This window comes from Taudactylus pleione, unplaced genomic scaffold, assembly GCF_031769625.1.
Source record: "Taudactylus pleione unplaced genomic scaffold, aTauple2 ptg001750l, whole genome shotgun sequence".
Taxonomy (NCBI): Eukaryota; Metazoa; Chordata; class Amphibia; order Anura; family Myobatrachidae; genus Taudactylus; species Taudactylus pleione.
The window spans coordinates 303,042-325,000 of NW_028286147.1; the positions used below are offsets into that span (position 1 = coordinate 303,042).

Sequence of the window (21,959 nt, forward strand, 5' to 3'; positions counted from 1 at the left end):
CCACCGTAAACTAATAGGAGTATGCAAACCCTCCTGGCTCAACCCCAGTACTTACACACATGGCACCCTCTGCCTCACGGTACCCACACACATAACATGTTTGAGGCGGAGTGGGGGCAGTGTCCTAGAAAAAGGGGGTGTGACAGTCCCGTTTCCTGGGCGCGCTGAAGCCAATGGCTGTGTCCTTGCACGCATCGTCACCGTCTTCAGCTGCATGAAAACACCCTTCATCCTGAGTGACCTGAAGGTGACTCAGAAGGGCCGAAGGTATCAAATAGTACAGGGCATCTAGGGACTAGTAGTTCCACAATGGGTAGGATATAAAAAGATTGCTTGATCTTTTGGTTTGCACTGACAGTATATTATCAAAAGTGCCGTGAAATAATATTTTTCAACCTAGAAAGCAAAAATGTAAAACTCTCATGAAATTACCAAAATCTTTAATTGAGGACTAAAGGCCTGATTCATTAAGGATCGACTGATTAATTGAGGATCGCAACTGCAACAGCGCTCGCAGTTGGCCGATTGTAGCGTACTGCGCATGTGAATGCATCGCAGAGTGCGCGCGCGAAGGCAACACTGCGATCACGGATACCACGCAGAGCCATTGTAAAGTGATTGACAGGCAGTGAGCGTTTGGGGGTGGTGAAGTGGGGGGAGGGGAGTGGTCGGAGAAATGCAGGCGTGCCTGACCATTTGAACGCTGTTGCAGGGGCGTGCATAAATTAGCCAGTGTGATTGCATACGCAGCGCGAGTACTTACTGCGTGCAGCAAGGTTACCAATTTCTAAGTAAAGTCAGGGCTGCTGTAATTCTGCGTGAGGGACCGATGGTACTCGATGTTAGCGATGTTTGTTTAGGGGTTGAAAAGTATTAGCATATTTTTGCAGCAGACCTGCGATCACAATAGCGATCCATGATGAATCAGGCCCTAAGTGTGAATGAAGGGGAGACACAGCTTCTGCCTTGGTGCTGCTGTGGTACATTGTTGTGGTGTCACTCAGACTTCCTCGTTAACAAAATGGATGCCACATTTGCATACGCAGGACAGCAGGAGCCTCATAGATCGCTATTACATACAAAGATACTGTAGTTGGATTTGAAGAAAAATACATAACTTCTCTGTAGTCTTCTATACTATTTTTGTCTGTACTTCATTTATTTCATAGTATTTTCTACTCAGCGTATTTCAAGGATGCATTACATAGGCAGTCAGCAGGGAGGATAGAGTATTGATTCTAACACGGAGAGCTGAAGAAATCCTGACTTCACCACATATGAAGCATGGGTCCCTTAAGGGCAAACTGGGACAGTATGGTAGCACAGTATCTAGCATTACTGCCTCACAGCACTAGGGTTATGGGTTCCATTCAAGGGTTCTATCTGTGTGGAGATTGTATGTACTCCTGTGTTTGTGTGCGTTTCCTCCAGGTACTTTGGTTTCCTCCCACAAACATACAGGTAGGCTACTTGACAATAAAAAAAAAGTAACCTTATTGTGTGTTTGTCCATGTGATGGGAAATACAGATTGTAAGCTCCTGTGGTGCAGGGACTGATGTGAAAGACTTGGGGGCACATTTATCAAAAACAATATTTGCAGGATTTTGCTGGAACACGTTTTCTGGGGGTACCTGCAAATAATAAGCATCTCGGTATGTATCTATGGCGGACCACAACCGATATCTCTGGTAATTACTGCTTTCCTCCATTTTCCACCACAAAAGCTGCCTTCTTAGGTTTCCAAAATGTGGGATTTACCAAGCGAAAGCTATAGCTGGTGTTAGTCATTGTAGCCTACGGGCAACTTTCCACACAATTTACAGGGAGATGGATCCAAATAACTCCTCCCCGGGAACGGCCGCTTGCTCATGCACAGAGCCGGATTAACGAGGAGGCGACTGGGGCCCCCAAACAATGACACCACAATACCCAGATCACAACATTTCAATGCTTTCGGTCCGGTCTTCCTATATGTGCTCGAAGTGTGTCTGCAGCAGGATGACAGTAACTGGCCGATCGTGCCTGTTCTTACATCTACTTGCTGGGCTCCTCATGCCAGCCGCAGCGGTTACCGTTTCTGCTGAGCCCTGCTGCTGGAGCCTCTCAGTCTCTGGACTTTCTCGCCCCCTTGACTACTGCAGCTGCTGCTCCTGCAGGGTTGCCGCTGGATGGAACTCCGCCCCCTGCTGCCCTCCCCATCTTTACCCATGTAGCTTCCTTACACCGCATCCGGATCCCTTTCCACCTCTACCACCGACGGACTGGTTATAGAAGCAACTGGTGAGTAATATCTCCTGTGGGTGCCTATGTGTTTGGTTTTTTTCCTGTGGGTACCTATGTGTGTTTTCATGTGAAGCCCATGAACCCCATTTAACAGGAGACATAACCCCTTTAGCGCTCGCTAAAGGGGTTATGTCCTCCTTTCAGTATTTAACAAACAGTGGTAAGCTTAGTTTATCACTGTTTATCAATGTACTAACTATCAATCACCATCGATTATCAGTGCCATATTCCAAGTGCTGACTACCATCGATACTCAGCGTTTCATATCAAGTACGGACTACCATCGATTATCCGTGTTTCATATCAAGTGTTGGCTACCATCGCCACTCAGCATCTCATACCAACTATTGATTACCATCGCCACTCAGCATCTCATACCAACTATTGATTCTCAGTGTCTCATTCCAAGTTCTGACTACCATCGTCACTCAGCGTCTCATACCAAGTCCTGATTACCATCGCTATTCAGGATCCCATACTAGGTGCTGATTATCAGTGCAACGCACATCAGTCTTTGGAGTATCATCTGTGCTTATATAGTCCTCCCATATCTATCCCTATGTTTTCTCCAGGTGCCTCTGGGGCCGCGACATGTTCACTTGGTGCAGAGAAACCCACATCCCACTTGGAGGGGTCACTGGTGAATACCATTGAGTGGACTAGACTACGCGCCCTGGAGTAGGTCTTGCCAACACCTGGGAGAGACGTATGACGAGGACGTATATATTGCCTTCCCGTTTCCACTTACCTTAGCCCACCAGCCCAAGTTCCAGCCTATATACATCCTGGCGTGACATAGGGGAATTCAAGCTCCCCCTTTTGAGAAGTACCTTCAGGTTAGAATGGCAGCACCACTGGATGATACACCAACACATTTCAACCACTTTTGGTCTTAATCAAGGTGCGAAACCTTGATCAAGACCAAAAGTGGTTGAAACGCGTTGGTTAATCATTCGGTGGTGCTGCCATTTTAACCTGAAGGTACTCCTCAAAAGGGGGAGCATCAATACCCCTATATGTGTGATGCTGTACCTTTCCAAAAAGTTCTTTTATGGTACGTGCCCATTGTATTTTACTTTTGATTGAACAAATAAATGTTTTTGGTTTTACACTATATTTGTCTCCCCTACCTTGTCTTTCATACAGTATGTCGATTCTGAGATAATACTGACACTGGTAATAGACACACTGGGTGATATTACTGAGCGATTGCACGGTTACGACATCGTAATAGTGCAATCGCTCAGTAGTCGTGCACTTTTATTTCAGAAACGACTAGCGATGTCGCCCCCGCTGGTCGTTTCTGACATTGTCCATCACCTGTACATGCAGGCCAATCTGCCGATAATGACAGATTGGCATGTTCAGGAATGATGGAGTGTGCCTGCACTGAATGACTGATCGTTCAGTGCGGACACTACAGGTGATAAGGAACGACGGTACGATTACAATGTCTTAATCATACTGTCTTTCCTGATCGCCCAGTGTACACACACCATTAGACGTGTGGAGTAACCAGGATATTCTGATACATTATTTTACTACAACATTCCAGAGGATTACTTGATCATGAATTAGACTATTGACTCTGAGGAGGATCCATTCTGCAGAAAATTGACAGTATATTTTTATATTTATTTTTCTTGAAGTGATTTTAACTCCAGAGCGAGTTGCAGCCTGAGCACTCACTGCGTGCAACGAGGTTAGCAATTTCTGAGTCAGGTCAGAGCTGCTGTAATTGTGCGTAAGGGGATGCTGTTGCTCGATGTTCCCAGTGTATACGCAGGACTGTAAGGTACTACAGAGGTGAGATAGCTGTAGTGGGCGTCTCTATGCTGGCTGTGCGATGGCTTTGCGATTGCAGTCATCAGCATATTTTCGCAGCAGACCCCTGTGCGTAACCACAGCTGCGATCGCAATAGCGATCCATGGTGAATCAGCCCCAAAGTGTGAACAGACCAAACAGGGATGTGATAATGTTCCCCTGCTACGCATATGACAAAATGCAATTCACACCTTTCATTGATGGACGTATTCCATCTGTAAATATTAAGTACAGTACTTAATATTTAACCATCCATAGAGTAAAATACAGAATAAACCGATATTATTGAGGTTATTTTATTTTATTTCATGCAAATGCTGCTTGGAGGCAAAAAAAACTGGTATTTACATACATTTAGTGTTACAAAATACATTTTACAATTAAATTTACACTAGAATGAGAAAATATGATCCTGGATATAAGATTTGCGGTGTTGCAACAATGGAAATTCCTCTACTGCCGCCATGACGCCAGTATCCGGATATCGTCAAAAGCCTTCGTCATACTAGAAAGATTTGAAAAGAAAACATAGACATCCGCTTATTTATGGCACTGTGTACTGTACAGTTGTTGATTTATAAAATCTACCACAGAAAGAAGTACTGGGACAAATTGTGCAATGATCGGGCATGCTTCAGCGATTCCATTATTTTTTTTAGAAACATAGATGGAACCCCATGTATTATAAATATAACTATAGACAGTAGAATGCATGTCGGGTGCTTCTTGCCGTTTAATTTCATCATCATTTCTTTCTATGGCGCCACCAAGTGGCCGTAGTGCTGTAAAAGTAAAATTACAAAATTAACCCTTTAAAAAACTCACATAAAACCATATCGGTATTACTAAAGTATAATTAAACCTGGAGATGTTTTTTTTTAATCTACACATGAACAGGAGACGCACTGCGCATTTGCGGACTTGGTCCTGCGACATCGGCCGCAGTTCCGCAAAAATCGCAGCATGATTCACAGCTTTGGGTTAATCATACCAAGTTAATATGGGGGAACCAAAAAAAATATGCTTTCTGTGCAATACCCCATTCACAAGGTCCCAGGTGGCTGTAATTGTCCCATGACACACCCCTTGCCTATTCTGTCCCTGTTCCTAATCCATACGGGAAGTAGACGGGAGAGGGAGTGAAGTGCAGTGTGGGGGGGATCGCTCCGACCATCAGGGACCCTGGAGCTTTATTGTAAATTTTTTCTTTCAGGACAAGCGCCTTCAACCACCAGACACAACTGCCAAACTGGGCCTGGCTCTGAGTCAGAAGCGCCTGCATCTTATGCTAATGACGCATGCGATTTTCACAAAACTCAGACGCCTGCTTGCAGAATCTTTAGACGCACCAACGCTGCACCATCGGTCACGACATCGATATTAGTTGGGTATGTGATGCGGATGCTCGGGATGTCGGCATTGGGATTCTGACCGCCGTCATCCCGAGCGCCCGCATCCCGTACCCAACTCATTTTGGTTGATGCGAATGATGGAGCAGCGTTGGTACGTTTAAAGACGCTGCAAGCGGGCATCTGTTTTGTGAAAATCGCCCGGGTCATATGTATAAGATGCAGGCTAGAATGTCGATGCCCCCAGGTAAGAAAACCTAATCTAACCCCTAGAGATGAGCGGTTCAGATTCTGTGGAATCCGAACCGCTCCGAACATCGGGTGGACGGATCCCCTAACCCTGTTCGGGTGTTCCCCGCCTGACTCGGATCCCCGTTCGGGGCCGAACGGCAGCCGCCTGATGTCGGATTCTCGCTAGAGAATCCGACGTCAGGGCTCCTCTAGTGTAGGGCAGACTGCTGTGATAGCGGTCTGCCCTACACAGACACAAACACACAGCCGCCAGCGGCAGCTGTGTTTGTTACAGCAGCCAATGAGAGTCACACAGACTCATTGGCTGCTGTACGGAGGGAGCCGGCTGGAGCTCACTCATGAGCTCCGTCTTCCGGCTCCCTCCTCGTCACGTGGCAGCAGAGCGGACGGCGGCTGGAGCGGGGATACAGGTAAGTTGTTTTTTTTTTTGTATGTATGGGGGCCTGCTAATGGAGGGGCCTACTACTGGGGGGGCCTACTACAGGGGGCCTGCTACTGGGGGGGCCTGCTACTGGGAGCCTGCTTATGGGGCATACTACTGGGGGGCATACTACTGGGGGCCAGCTAATGGGGGGCATACTACTGGTGGCCTGTTTATGGGGCCATACTACTGGGGGCCTGCTAATGGGGGGCATACTACTGGGGGCCAGCCAATGGGGGGCATACTACTGGTGGCCTGCTTATGGGGCCATACTACTGGGGGCCTGCTAATGGGGGGCATACTACTGGGGGCCTTCTAAAGGGGGTCATACTACTGGGGGCACTGCATAGGGGGCCCTACTACTAAGGGGACTGCATAGGGGGCACCACTACTGGGGGCATTGTGTAAGGGACACTTGCTTTGGGCATTGTATAAGTGGTACTACAACTGTGGCCATTGTATAAGGGGCATTACTACTGTGGGATTTGTGTGTAAGGGTCACTACTGTGGGCATTGTGTAAAAGGGGCACTACTGTGGGCATTGTGTAAAAGGGTCACTACTGTGTGTCGTAACATAAATAAGAGACACTACTTTATGGTGTAATGTGAATCAGGGACACTATGTGTGGTGTAATGTGAATAAGATTGTGCACTGTGACTCCTTGGGCCGTAGCCCACTATGTAACAAGTACTGTGATTCTGCTGGCCGTACCCCACTGGATGGATGTACTACTTTTAATTTCTGCCACTGTTGTGTGGCAATGTGTCATAGATGTGCTTTATACTGTGGTGTCTGTGTCGTTGTGCCGCTGCTTTGTCGCTTAGTAACCAGTCAGCTCACTGCAACCTTTGGCAAATATTGTTGAAAACAATATTGTAAGCTGTGAGGTGGTCTAAATTGACTGGAAATTAATGTTATTGAGGTTAATAATACTCTAGGAAAAAGAAAAAGACCAATTTATGTGATTTTAGCTTTGTCAATTTTTGTAAAAAAATCCAAATCCAAAGCCAGTAACCGCAGTTTGGCAAATCCAAATCCAAAGCCGGACGACGAATTAGAACCATATCCAAATCTGGCAAAAATGTTCCGGCGCACATCCCTAACCCTCTCTCCCCGATGCCTAAACCTAACCTCCCACCCTAGTGCCTAAACCTAACCTGCCACCTTCCTGCTAGTGCCTAACCCTAACGCCAGTACTTACCCTCTGCATTCCTGCGATCGGGATGCCGGTGCCAGTATTCTGACAAGTGTTGGGATTCCGGCGTCGGCATTCTGACCGCATCCCCATTGAAACATACACCAGCCGTATAGAAGGTGCAGTTTCTCCGTCTGAGTACGGTCTCCTGTGTGATCGGTTCACTCCCCGGAGCTCCCACTAAAATTCATAGATGGTGCATTTTATTCTATACTGCGTCTGAGCGCTGGCAAACGGGGCCCATGCGCAAACTTAAACCATCAGCCAACTGCGTGGGCATCGATACTGCAACAGATTCAGGATCATGCCCTTTGTTTTTTAACTGTTGCCGCTTTAAAAATATGGGCTTACTTGCCAGAATCACGCCGGTGCCGGTAGCTCGCAGGCCATTACATAAAGCCCTTCATTTATTTTTACAGCATAAATATAAATGCAAACAAAAAGAGTTTTGCGCTAATGTTATATTAAGTATCACTATCTCTATTGGATATGGTAGAATGAATGATCAAGACGCCAATCAATTTAGTTAGTAAATCAGTTTATAATATATATATATATAAAAATGTAGCAATGGCAGCAACAACATTAAAACAAAACCTCATATAGATTAATCTCCTATTGTTGGCAGCATATTTAATAATAGCAAACCACTTGGATATAGTTCCTGTATATTGCGTGACCTAAGAAATCCTCCTCTAGGCTATCTGTGCTGAATAGGTTTATGCACAATTATAAAAATTGTCCACATGGAGACCTCACCACATCATCCGTAAGGAGAAAACAAAGTCCGCTCCCTGGTCTCCAGACCTGTAGTAGTAAAGAGCGTCGCCTTGGAAAGCTGTGATGCCACAGCCGGACTTCCGAAGTAACAGGCGATCCTACGGTCAAAGGTATTTTAAGTCAGCTTGTGACAGCCCCAAGTAACAAAAGACGGGTGAGTAGTCCCTACGGTCTGCAGATCTCCAGTTGGTTGTGCTCATTCAGGACCATTACACTAATATAATTTTGGTTTCAGGGATACAGGGAAATAGACTAATTAATTAAGTCAAAGGGGTGTATTTACTAAACTGTGAGTTTTTAGAAGCGGAGATGTTACCCATAGCAACCAATCAGATTCTATTTATCATTTATCTAGTACATTCTAGAAGATAATAGCTATAATCTGATTGGTTGCCCACACTGAACGATGTGTTTGTTACATAAAATTATTATGTATTGTTCCTATGTACTAAAAAGTAAAACACAATGCAGGAGATTTCACAGAAATCCCTGGAAAAAGTCCCAATTAGCACTTCAGATCACAGTCCCCAATGGGGATTACAATCTCAACCATATGTGCTAAACTCCAAAAAGTGAAGCTTTTCGGCGTTTAGCCCCGGTAGTTTACACCATCTTCAATTACTGGAGGCTTCAGTGGCCCCAGATGGCTCTGGAAGCTGACACCATGCACATGCGCAGTATCAGCTTCCCCCAGAGAAGTCTTTCACTTCTGTGAAGGAAGTCTCCAATTTACCAGGGATATAATTTGAAGGGACAGCGGTTACCGCAACCACTGTCCCTGAGAGTTCCCCTTTGTACATAGCGGGGATATTTTTCATTAATAATGAAAATATCCCCATCAATATGGATAGATAATAATCGCAGGTGGTCCGCGGTTATTAGTACATAGACCCCTTAGTTACAACCCCATGGTGGAAATGTTGCCCAAATTTATTCAAACAGATATGTCAGCACGATAATAGTCATCCAACTAAAAGTCTCTTGTTTTAGTTCCAGGAGTTATTTTTTTTAACCTTTTTTTCTTTAACCACTTAACTGGTGATGCGACCGGAGCCATAAGTGTTTCATCTGACCAGGCCACCCCGCTGTGGCCAAAACTAAATGATATATTGCCCCCTCCAATCTCCCCCTTCAATTTTGAAATAGGGACATAAGATAGTGCACCTGAAAAAGGGCTATGGCTTCATGGGAAGAAGATACAGGTGAGAATGATAATAAACAGGAAAATTTACAGACCCAAACAGTGCCTGTGGTGCCCTATGCCATGGCACTGGTCGCACCACCCTAGTTACGGCCCTGTGATGATCTATTACCACTATGGGAGTGGGAGTTGATAATGCTGGGGATCGTTGCCACTGGGGGGGGGGAGGGGGGGGTATTTCTGATGGGAAAGTGGAAAGTGATATTACAAATGGGCCTTAAGGACACGGGGGTTGGGGGAGAGTGCAAAACACCCCTTAGGTATATATTTTTAAAAAATATAATATTTAAATATATTTTTTCAAATGTTTAAACTTTCTTAAATAAAAATTAAAAACTGCCAATTTCTGCGCTATTTTGGTGAAAAAAAAATGCATCAGTTAAGTGATTAAAGCATATGCACATGGGATTCACAACAATAAAAGGGGATTTAGTCTGCATACCGGCGTGCTGGATGCAGACGGTGAATATACCCTCACCAGAATCCCGATAGCGTTGGGATCCCAGCTCCAGAATTGCGAACGCCGGGATCCCGAAGGTAAGTAAGGGGGTTAGGGGAGGGTTAGGTTAGGGTGCGGAGGTTATGTTCAGGCACTAGGGGGGGAGGGGTTGGGGTTAGGCACCAGGGAGGGAGAGGGTTAGCATACTTACCTACAAGTGTCGGTTTGTTAACCCTGTCGGGATTCTGACCGCAGGGATCTCAACTGCCGGCAACCATACCCAACCCCAATAAAGGGCCACCTCTTAACATTGTCATTCAAAAGCTTATCATGTTTTATGCAGGCCATACACCTGGATATAAAACTCAGACAGACCAATCTGCATCAGAGAAAGGAAAGATAGGGGAGGTATCAAGCCGGGGAGGACAGTGGCAGTCCACCCTGTTACCCAAGCAAGGCAGCGCAGGGATGTATTCCAAAGTAGCGTTTCTCTTGGGTAACAGGGTGGACTGCCACTGTCCTCTCCTGCTTGATACCTCCCCTATCTTTTCTTTCTCCGAAGCAGACAGCCCTCTCTCATTTGTTATCCTCCATGTATTATCACGATAACAAACAGCAGGAGGGGGCTAGCTCCATAGTAACGATACTGCCTTAGAACCTCTATACACTCCTTCCTATACCTTCTAATATCCTGTCTATACCTTCTAAGGATGACGCTAATTTGTGTATGCAGTCATACAGTAAATAAAGACTTCAGACCTGGAATCTGTGGTTCCAAAGCACAAGTATTATTCAAGTAAAAGTACAGTCAGTTACACCCTATTGATCCAGACACAATTAGGCGCAAAGTAATTATACAGACCCAAGTACAGTATACATACGCAGCGCTTCCGGACCAGATGTTAGGCATCAGCAAGAAACCCCTCGTCAATCAGCATTCAGCACGAAGACTAAAAACCCAGTGTTGAATCACACATATTTATACCCCCCAGAAATAGACAACACAATAGAGAAGTTTGTTGCTGATGCCATTGGTTCCCAAGGGGGATGCATCTGTTACAGAGCATTTAACAGGCTGATTCAAATAGACCCAACCCAGCCTCTGACAACTGGGGGTCTCTGGATTCCCGCCTCATGCAACATCCTAACAGTTGTTCATATAATATACATTTTGTTGCTTGAAGTATCTGCGGTCCATAAGTTGAGAATGCATGATGCGATCTCCACACCGATGATACCGGAATACTGTGGAAAAAGTACACATCAGTACAAAACCAAACACGGTTTACTTAGCATGTATAAAACCTTAGTTACCAAATAATCTTTATTTCACAGCATTTATACTAAATGAACAAACTTAAATCTTATACCTTAAAGCTTATGAAACCTTGTATGTGGATATGTAATGTGTGAGTATGCGGGGTTTGATATAAAGAAGCTAGTTAACTTGGAGCAAATGCGTCCGCATAAAGCTAACAGCGGTTTCATATAGGATCTTATGCATTCGCTAATATGCGACTAGTTAACAGCGCAATTGTGCGTATTAATGTGTATATGAGGAATGGTGAAAGATGCAATCGCATGGTGCTAATAGTAATATCGCCATATGTACTTAAATGTGCATTTATCCAAAATGGTGCTTGGGCGGCCATTCGCAAAATGGCGTCTTGCAATCTCATTTCCAAGATGGCGTCTTGCGGCCAGTCGCAAGATGGCGTCGCTGCGATTCAATTTTAAACTGATCTTGTCTCAGCAAATAATCCAGCTTCGACAGTCCACCCTTTGATAGCGAACAACATGCTATCACAATCAGAATTTAAAATAGAATTTAGGCTTACATCTATATACTATTTAGTGTTATTATGGGATGGCACAAGGTGGTTCTTAATCCATAAATAATGTGTCTCTGGGTGGGGACATAAAACTACTATTATAAGCACACCGCGGATCTTGGAAGATCATGTGAAAGGTGTGGGAATGCACCAGTCTTATAAAAGCAGTCTTTAAGGGGAATTGAGACTTTACATTATCTGAGGTGTTTTAAAAATAAAATTTCAATAATACATTCTATGCACGTCTAAATATAATACATTAAATGATGGTATTTCCTAGTTCAGGGTTGTAATGCAGTTCTATATTTACCTCGGTATTCATATTGTCATTACTGACCACCATCATAGTTTCGTTCTTGCATTTTACTCTATTTTTACATTTTCCACACTTCAACACAATACGAACACCCCGGACGCATATGCCAATTATTATGATGACAATCAGTATAAGGATCAAGAATTTGCCTATGCTGGCGATCACTTCCTGAACCCATTCCCCTAGACGTGAGAAACATTTCACTGGGTTCAGCCATAAAACCCATCCTTCTATCTTTTCCCCTACTTCAGCCACTGAAGCGTTATGGTTCTTACGAAACTCCCATTTTAGCTGCAGAATTTCATCTATCTTCCGGTCTATCACCTCCTCGGGGTCGCTGGTATCATTGGTGACATAGGTGCAACATTTTACTCCAAATTGGGTGGCTAACGTTACGCAATACCCTCCAGTAACAGCAGTTAAATAATTCAACACTAGCCTGTGTTGCACCAGTTCTTTCTTGTATGCTTGCAATTCTCTCCCTGTATACCTGAATGTGTAATCGTACATCTCCGTGATATTATCTATCAATTTAGTAAGTTCCTGAATATATCTAAAATTGAATGTACCCCGTGCAATCCTGGTGGGATCCAGTGCGACTAAAACTAGAAAGCCAGTTGTCTCACTAATTAACTGAGTGGCTTTATGCACGTCACCAGTTATATTTCTTTAGCCTCTGTATTCATATTGTGTGTGAAGATATGGTGACGGTGTGTTTTTATGTATACCAAGCATTTCAACATGTGTGAGGGTCATAACTTCTGGGACTACTCTTCCCAGGTAACACAAACCTTCGGAAATCGGGGAGAGCCACTTATACGCTTTTCTTCCACATATAAAATATACATTATCAGGGAGAACATAAGGAATGGTATGCATCATTATCATTAAGCATATTTCCCTTGCAAACAATCCTATTTCTGGGTCTTCCATCTGGTATATGCAAGTTTCTGGCTGTATTATTTTAGCACAATAACCATCTGGCACCTTACCAATAATTTCTTTGGTGGAACTCAATGTATACCGATATCTAAAATGTTTCCCACCAGATTTAATTGAGTGCAACAGATCATGGTTTATGGACTCATTATCAGCTCTTTGTGAGGTGGTCATCGTCTGATTATTCCCCGTCACTTCCCAACTCCCGGGTTTATTGGGGTTGGTTATGTTTAAACACAAAAGTGATCCATCTACTTGGAATTGATAGAGTTTGAAATGAGGTGGTTTGGATGAGAGGAATTTTCCATCCAATGTTTTCCCTTTTTGTAATTCTAAAATTTCCGTGATATTCAACGGAAATGGCACCAACCCTACATTATGCTGTCACTGTGGCACATGTGAACACACCCAGCAATCAGTTTGATTTAACACTTTGCCTACCATGCTATGATAATCCTCTAAAGGATACCCACCCAAGTACAGGTTATATTTAGGTTGGCACCGTTGGATACAGTTCTCATCAACCAGGGACCCACAAAGCTCACAAATACAGGAATCTTCAGACGATAAACCTCCACACCGTCCCCGAGTATCCAGAATGACAGCTCTCTTAACAATAACAGTACTAAGATTGGTCAGACACTCCCCTGATTGGCATTGCATTCCTCCTGACTCCACTCCATCAGCACTGCCATCAGCTCCCGTTTCCTCAATCGGTCTCCCATCACAGAAACTGGATATTCCCGAACCGACCAGGATGGTGAACACTCTAAAAGAGAATATGAAAATGAACACAGCAGGCCCGTCCATTGTCACAACAAGACCTGCAAATTTCTCTTAGTTCAGGTATCTCACTACGACCTTTTCAATCCTCCCGGAACAAGCTCATGAGCGACAGGTCCACGCTATCAGCCTTGTCTCCGACTTGTTTATCCACCGGTTGATTGACCTTTTTGCAGTGAGTGGAATGGATCCAGGTATCTCTCAGCCACCTTCAAAGATGTAGTACTTGTCAGCAGCACCTGGTACGGACCTTCCCACCGATCAGTCAAACAACAACGCAAAAAATTTCTGATCATAACATATTCTCCTGGTTCAACATCATGACAGTTAGTTTCAGGCATATCATGGGACAACAATTCAGTTTCTGCTGCTGTTGCTTTAACTGCTTATTCATTGATATAAGATACTTTACAGTTACCTTGTTACCCTTCAAGTCTTCCTGTGGACTTGTAATCAAATGAGGTTGTCTACCGAACAGTATTTCAAATGGGGACAGATTTAGAGGGGGTCTAGGAGTGGTCCTTATGCTATGTAGGACCAAAGGTAATGCTTCTGGCCATCCTAGTCCAGTCTTTGCCATGATTTTACTTAACTTATTTTTAATAGTCCCGTTCATCCTCTCTACCTTGGCACTAATACCCATCAGCTTACACATATTTTGAAAAACATCACCTGTGAAATGAGTACCCCTGTCACTCTCGATTTTAGGGATACCGTACCTGCATACAAATTCCTGAACTATTTTCTTGGCAGTAAACGCAGCAGTATTAGTGGCCGCTGGGTAGGCCTCAACCCAATTAGAAAATACATCAGTGCACACTAATATATACTTAAGATTCCTGCAGGGTGGTAATTGGATGAAATCAATTTGTATCACCTGGAAAGGTCCATCAGTCGGTGGAATGTGGGATGGTTCGGTAGGGATCGCTTTCCCTATGTTCTTCCTCAAGCAGGTCAGACAGGACATTACTATCTTTTCTGCTTGTAAAGAAAAACCTGGTGCACACCAGTATGATCTCACCAACTTGCACATACCTTGTTTTCCCAGAGGAGTCAGACCGTGTGCTGCCTCAGCCAGGCTGGGGTAATATGCCTTGGGGGCTACTGGTTTACCATGTCCATCCCTCCAGAGCCCGGAGGACTCTTGCCCACATCCCTTGGACTTCCAAATGGATTTTTCCTGAATTGAACACAAATTTAGCATCTCAATTAATTTCAGCATATCAATTGTTTGGAAAGACAATTTTTTCAGTTGGAGAAAACATTTTTAACCCTGCTGCCCATTTTGCAGCTTCATTGGCTCTGTTGTTGCCCAGTGACACCGGATCATCCTCACATGTATGGACTTTACATTTAATTTCTGCCACCACTTTGGGCAGTTGGATTGCTTCTAAAAGATGTTTTATGTGTCGGGAATGTGCAACTGGTGTGCCTGCTGCTGTCATAAAATTTCTCAGACGCCATAGAGCCCCAAAATCGTGCACCACCCCGAACGCGTACCTCGAGTCAGTGTAAATGTTAGCAGATTTGCTTGCTGCCAGTTCACATGCTCTAGTTAGTGCTACTAACTCTGCCACCTGGGCTGAGTGAGGAGGACCAAGAGGTTTAGCTTCTATGATGTCTGTGTCATTTACAACAGCATAACCTGTACATAATTCACCTGTGTCTGTTTGTCTATGACAACTCCCATCCGTATAAAAAGTCACATCCACATTCTCTAAAGGTGTCTCATGTATGTCAGGTCTAGCAGTAAAGGTCTGATTCAGATATTTCATACAATCGTGCGTATCATTATGTCCACTGAACTCACCTCCCGCCAGCAACTCGCCTCCTTCCACCCTTTGTACATCATGTTGTACATATGGTAAATACGTTGCTGGATTCAGCGTGCTGCAATGTTTAACAGTGATGTTTGCGGGTGTGATTAGAGCTAGTTCCCATTTGGTAAACCTAGCCGAAGAGACGTGTCTGGTTTGAGCTGAGTTCAACAGAGCAGATACAGCATGGGGAGTGTAGACAATCATATCATGACCCAGTACTACGTCCTCACTTTTACTCACCAATAGAGCGTTAGCTGCTACACTTCTCAAACAAGTGGGGAGTGATCTTGCTACAGTGTCCAATTGGGCACTGTAGTATGCTACGGGCCTACTGGCATCACCATGTTTTTGTGTAAGGACAACTGCAGCACAACCATCGGCTTCCGTACAATACTAATCAAAAGGTTTTTCATAATCAGGTATTCCTAATGCAGGAGCTTTTGTCAGACTATCCTTAAGATTAAGGAAAGCCTGCTCTGTTTCCTCTGTGCATATGACACGATCAGGCTTTGAGGAAGAGACTAATTCCTGTAAAGGCAAGGCCAAAATAGAAAAACCTGGGATCCACATTCTACAGTATCCACACATTCCGAAGAAGGTACGAATTTGCTGTTGATTCTGCGACAGTGTCATGTTCTGTATGGCCTGGATTCTATCATTTGTAAGATGTCGTAACCCCTGGGTTAGGCAGTGTCCCAAATATTTTACTCTGGATTGGCATGGCTGTAGTTTGTCCTTAGCCACCCTGTGTCCTGTATGCGAGAGATGAAGTAACAAAAGTTTAGTATCATTCAAACATGACAAACGAGTCAGAACAGCAATAAATCGTCTACATTTGAATTAGAACAGATCCATTGACAGGTTGAAAAGATTGTTAACAGTCGTGCAATGCCTGGGAGAAGATACTGGGGCTGTCTATGAAACCTTGGGATAAACGTGTCCATGTATATTGTACACCTCTGTATGTAAATGCGAATAGATACTGACAGTCAGGGTGGAGAGGCACAGAGAAGAAAGCAGAACAGAGGTCAGTGACAGTGAAATGGGTTGCATTTGGTGGGATCTGCATCAGAATGACAGCTGGATATGGCACTACAGGGAATTGGCTCTCTACCACCTTATTAACACCTCTAAGGTCTTATACCAGCCTATAACCCCTCCCACCACTCTTCTTTACTGGAAAGATGGGACTGTTTGCTACACTAGCTGTACAAACTAAAATTCCCTGTTGCAATAATCGCTCAATTATTGGAAAAACCCCTAACTCAACCTCCTGTTTTAGTGGGTACTGGGGAATTTTTGGAGCTTGCCTACTGCTTTTTAAACTTACCATTACAGGGCTTACGTTTGCCATTAATCCAGTGTCCTGTCTATCCTTAGTCCAAAGAGAATCTGGAATTTGGGACAACATTTCATCTACCTGAGATGGATTTTCATTTAAACTTGTAGAGTGATACATTATCCTTTGGGGAGTGTCCAACATATCCTGCACCTCGTGTGCAACTCTCTCTGGGATATCTAAAATTACACCATCAGGGGTGCAATATATAACACATCCCATTTTACATAACAAGTCTCTACCCAGCAGGTTATTAGGAGTCGCAGCAGCCAGAAGGAAAGAATGCCTGGTATGCAACGGCCCAATAGTAACCTCTGTGGACTTTGTTAAAGGATAATGTTCCACTTTACCTGTTACACCCATTGTTGGTAGTGTCTCGTTGGTCACCTGTAAATTAACGGGAGATTTTATCACTGACCTGGTCGCCCCTGTGTCTACAAGAAAAGGATATTGAGTACCGGCTACATCAACCATCAAGACCGGTTCTTTCCTAGCACTTCCCGTTAACCTGACTATCTGTACACTACAGGTATGACCTGACCCCTAGCATTGGCTACCATTCTCCAATAAAGCATTTACGGCCACAATTGGAGCTGGTGCCTGCTGGACATTTGCTGGTCTCTGTGCATATCCCTTATGGGGATATCCAGGTCTTCCCTGATTTGGGGTTCATACTCTTTTTACTGTAGAGTTTCTACTTAAGTGTCCTGTTTGTTTACAATTAAAACATGTTCGTGGATCGGGTGAAGACGTGTTGTTGGTGAGGTTTGAGCAGAGGGTAAAGGTGGTGGGTATGGGTAAGGATAGGGAGGGTAAGGGTTTTGTGGGGGATATGAAGTTTGTGAGTAGTATGGGACCTGTGGTTGTATTGGGTTAGTGGAATAGAGCTGTGTTTGTTGTTGTGTGGGGTTAGTGAGGGCATATAACTGTTCAGATGTAAGTGTGTGTGCAGGTGCGAGTGTGTCTGTTGGCTGTGATGTTACCGTCATTCCCTCCAGAGCTTGGATACTGACAGCCATTAGTTTTTCGCTCTGGGCCTCTCTCTTCTTTGAGATGTTTTTATCATATTCTATGGCAGATTCTATGAGGGTATCTATTGTGAGTCCCCTCCAGCCAGGCTGTGAGGTCTAAAGCCGGGTCTTTAAATTCTCTTTCAGACCGTCCATGAGTACCGTGACTATCATTTCCCTGTGGCGAGTGCTATCTTTAATCCCAGTGTAATCTTCTATCCCAGTGTACTGGGTGATAGCCTGCAGAGCCCGGTCGCAATAATCTTCTGCAGATTCACTCTCCTTTTGCTTAATGGTGAAAATTTTGCTCCAGTTAACTACTACTGGAAAATATATATCCAATTGAGTTACAATGCGGGAAATGTTACCTTGGTTTACTTGGTCTGTTAAGGGAACGTCACCATCCAATACACAATCCGTGATAAATTTTGTCACGCCGGTATTGCGTGGTAGACAGGCCCTTAACACCACACGCCAATCTTTATTAGTTGGCTCATGTGAACTACCCAAATTTCTCAAAAATCTTTGACATTTGGCTAGTTCCTTTTTGGGATCAGGGAAATCATTTATGATGGAATTTAGTTCTGATCTTGTCCAAGGACAATTCATTACCACTTCCCTCGTGGGCACTACACCGTTCGCATCTGCATTTCCATTCGGAACAGTTATCGTCCGAATGGGATGCAGACCGGTATCGCTGCTACCTTTGACCTGGTTACCTGGCTGGGGGTTTAATCTGTTGCTGCTATGTATGGTATTAACAACTTCCTCTACGGGTGCAGAGGGTGTTAGCACTTCCCTTACTGTTACTGATGGAGATGGCGGCACCACTCGTGATTGTGGTGATGCAGCATCTATCATTTGCACAGAATGGGAAATGGCAGACATTACAATAGGCTCATCATCCACATCATAAACATTTTCTTTATGGTTGCTTAAGAGAGGGTACAAATTGCTTGTTACATTTTTATGGGTATTTTTGGTAACTGTACTTGCACCTCCATCCACATAAGGTGGGGGAGGTGAGCGTGAACTGCTGGCAATACTCTCCACAACGCTACCTTGCTGCATGTGCGCACTATTTTGCGGCCCGCCCGCATTGCAATTCAGCGTCGCGGATGTATTCTCTGGCAATGCGCTCACAATGCTAGTTTGTGTCGCTTGCGCATTTTTAAGCCACGCATCCCCTTCATGCTGCCACAACTTTAAACATTCATAATATTTGACATTTTTTTCTCGGGAGCGCATCAGACTGATGTGATCCCGGACATTATCTAGTACATTTTTATCAAAACTACCAATTCTGGGAAATGGTCTAACACTCTTCATCGTCATTTTAAACCATACATCACAATACCTTATTGCATAAGTACCATACTTAGTATGCACAATACGACGGGCCAATCCAATCGGCGCTTCCATTAGCAGCACATCATTGTCTAACATCTCTACTGTTTGCGCAGCTCCCATTCTGAGACAAATCCTACACTTTTCAATAAAGATTTAAACTGGTAAAAGACAATCAAGATACTTTTAGTTAACTGTGGACGATTAAAATCGGCAGCGCCCACACACCTGGATAAGATTTGAAAAAGGCAACTGCCACACCCGGATAAGATTTAGTAAGGCAACTTCCACACCTATGGAAGTTTATGTCGGCTACTTCCACGCACCTCTCTACAACAAAGACAACATGTACACCTGCTACTGTGTATAGAACGGTAAAGCTGCTTACCGAGCGACTAGCACTTAGCCCTTAAAGGTCATACGGTATCTCTAACTGTAGGGAACAAGTTACCCCTACCAACAAATACTCACTGTTACACACTTTTTCCTGCGCAGAAAAATACACGTTAACCCAGATATTTAATAACAATTGAAAAATGTAAACCTCAACAGCTTTATTTAAACACATGGCAACACAACCGGAAGTACGTATACGCTATTGTGCGACCAGTCGCATACACAATAATGAGACTACCACACAACCGTATGACAACTTTTTAGCTGCGTACGCAAAAGTGCATCTTTGCTGTGCGCAAAACTGCGACTCAGACGCGTACTCAATACTGCAGCACCCCTTTAAACGTTAGGTTCGATCAACAAAGGAAAACAAATTTTTTCCTCTCTTGTCCCTGGATTCTAGTCAGCTTCCTTGGCTCACACGAAAACGGATAGCGATCTTTCAGCACAAAGCGGTTGCAGGTAAACCCTGCATGTGGCCACTCCACCCTTTGCTGAGATATCGATAACCGTATGTGCCGTGTGAGTAGGTGACTTCACTACGAGCCCCCAACTAACGATACTGCCTTAGAACCTCTATACACACCTTCCTATACCTTCTAATATCCTTCCTATACCTTCTAATATCCTGCCTATACCTTCTAAGGATGACGCTAATTTGCGTACGCAGTCATACAGTAAATAAAGACTTCAGACCTGGAATCTGTGGTTCCAAAGCACAAGTATTATTCAAGTAAAAGTACAGTCAGTTACACGCTATTGATCCAGACACAATTAGGTGCAAAGGAATTATACAGACCCAAGTACAGTATACATACGCAGCGCTTCCGGACCAGATGTTAGGCATCAGCAAGAAACCCCTCGTCAATCAGCATTCAGCACGAAGACTGAAAATCCGGTGTTGAATCACACATATTTATACCCCCCAGAAATAGACAACACAATAGAGAAGTTTGTTGCTGATGCCATTGGTTCCCAAGGGGGATACATCTGTTACAGAGCATTTAACAGGCTGATTCAAATAGACCCAACCCAGCCTCTAACAACTGGGGGTCTCTGGATTCCCGCCTCATGCAACATGCTAACAGTTGTTCATATAATATACATTTTGTTGCTTGAAGTCTCTGCGGTTCATAAGTTGAGAATGCATGATGCGATCCCCCACGCCGATGATACGTACTCTTTCCACAGTAATCCGGTATCAGTACAAAACCAAACACGGCTTACTTAGCATGTATAAAACCTTAGTTACCAAATCTTTATTTCACAGCATTTATACTAAATGAACAAACTTAAATCTTATACCTTAAAGCTTATGGAACCTTGTATGTGGATATGCAATGTGTGAGTATGCAGGGTTTGATATAGACGCTAGTTAACTTGGAGCAGATGCGTGCGCATAAAGCTAATAAACAGCGTTTTCATATAGGATCTTATGCATTCGCTAATATGCAACTAGTTAACAGCGCAATTGTGGAATGGTGAAAGATGCAATCGCATGGTGCCAATAGTAATATCGCCATATATACTTAAATGTGAACCTAAAATGGCGCTTGGGCGGCCATTCGCAAAATGGCGTCTTGCGATCTCATTTCCAAGATGGCGTTGCTGCGATTCAACTTTAAACTGATCTTGTCTCAGCCAATAATCCAGCTTCGACAATAGACATCAGCACTGTTATTCCTTATATCTTAACCCTATCCCAGCTGATAATACAGACATATATCTTCACCCTATCCCAGCTAATACAGGCATATATCTTAACCCTATCCCTGCTGATAATACAGGCATATGTTCAACACAGACCTCAGGCTGCATATAAATTTTTGTGCATGGGAATGACCCTTTAAATCTCTGTGTATGTATCCACAAAACGACCAAAGGATTATACTGAGCCTGCCATAGGCACATATTCAATATGGGATTCATCTATTTTTGACACCATATATGAATGACACGGGAAAATCTCAAGTTGTGTATCCACGGGACATTTGGAAAGATTATACTGAGCTTGTTAGGTGTCTCTGATCTGTGTATCGACAGAGATACAGCACAATATCAAATTTGTGCAGTATCCATTTGGAATAATCTAGAAAACATCAGGCACGTTTTTCAATACAAGATTCAGGCTGCATTTATTTTGATACTGTGTAAGAATGACATTGGAAAATCTAAACGTATTCACGAGACTTTAGAAGGACTATATGGAGCATGTACAGTATCTCTGATCTGTGTATTCACTAAGATGCAGCACATTCAACGGAAGTATTTGCCTATAAAGGGCCATTTGCATAACCCCAAGTTTGTGTAATATCTACTTAATTGTGCATCTACAATAAATAGTTCATTTGCAGATGCTCCCAATGAAGACACACTATCTATACTCAATATATCAAACCTGCGCAGTATCCATCTGGAATAATCCACAAG

General features: G+C 43.8%; 1 protein-coding gene across 1 annotated transcript in view; it reads right to left on the reverse strand.

The window, feature by feature from the left end:
- Positions 1–4,389: 4,389 nt before the first annotated feature.
- The window catches only part of ME2 (malic enzyme 2), an 89,091-nt gene continuing 71,521 nt past the window's right edge, over positions 4,390–21,959 (reverse strand). Inside the window, exon 17 of the mRNA XM_088464681.1 lies at positions 4,390–4,614. Within this exon, the coding sequence (XP_088320807.1) occupies positions 4,563–4,614 (52 nt within the window). The 3' untranslated portion in view covers positions 4,390–4,562. The remainder of the gene's footprint in view (positions 4,615–21,959) is intronic.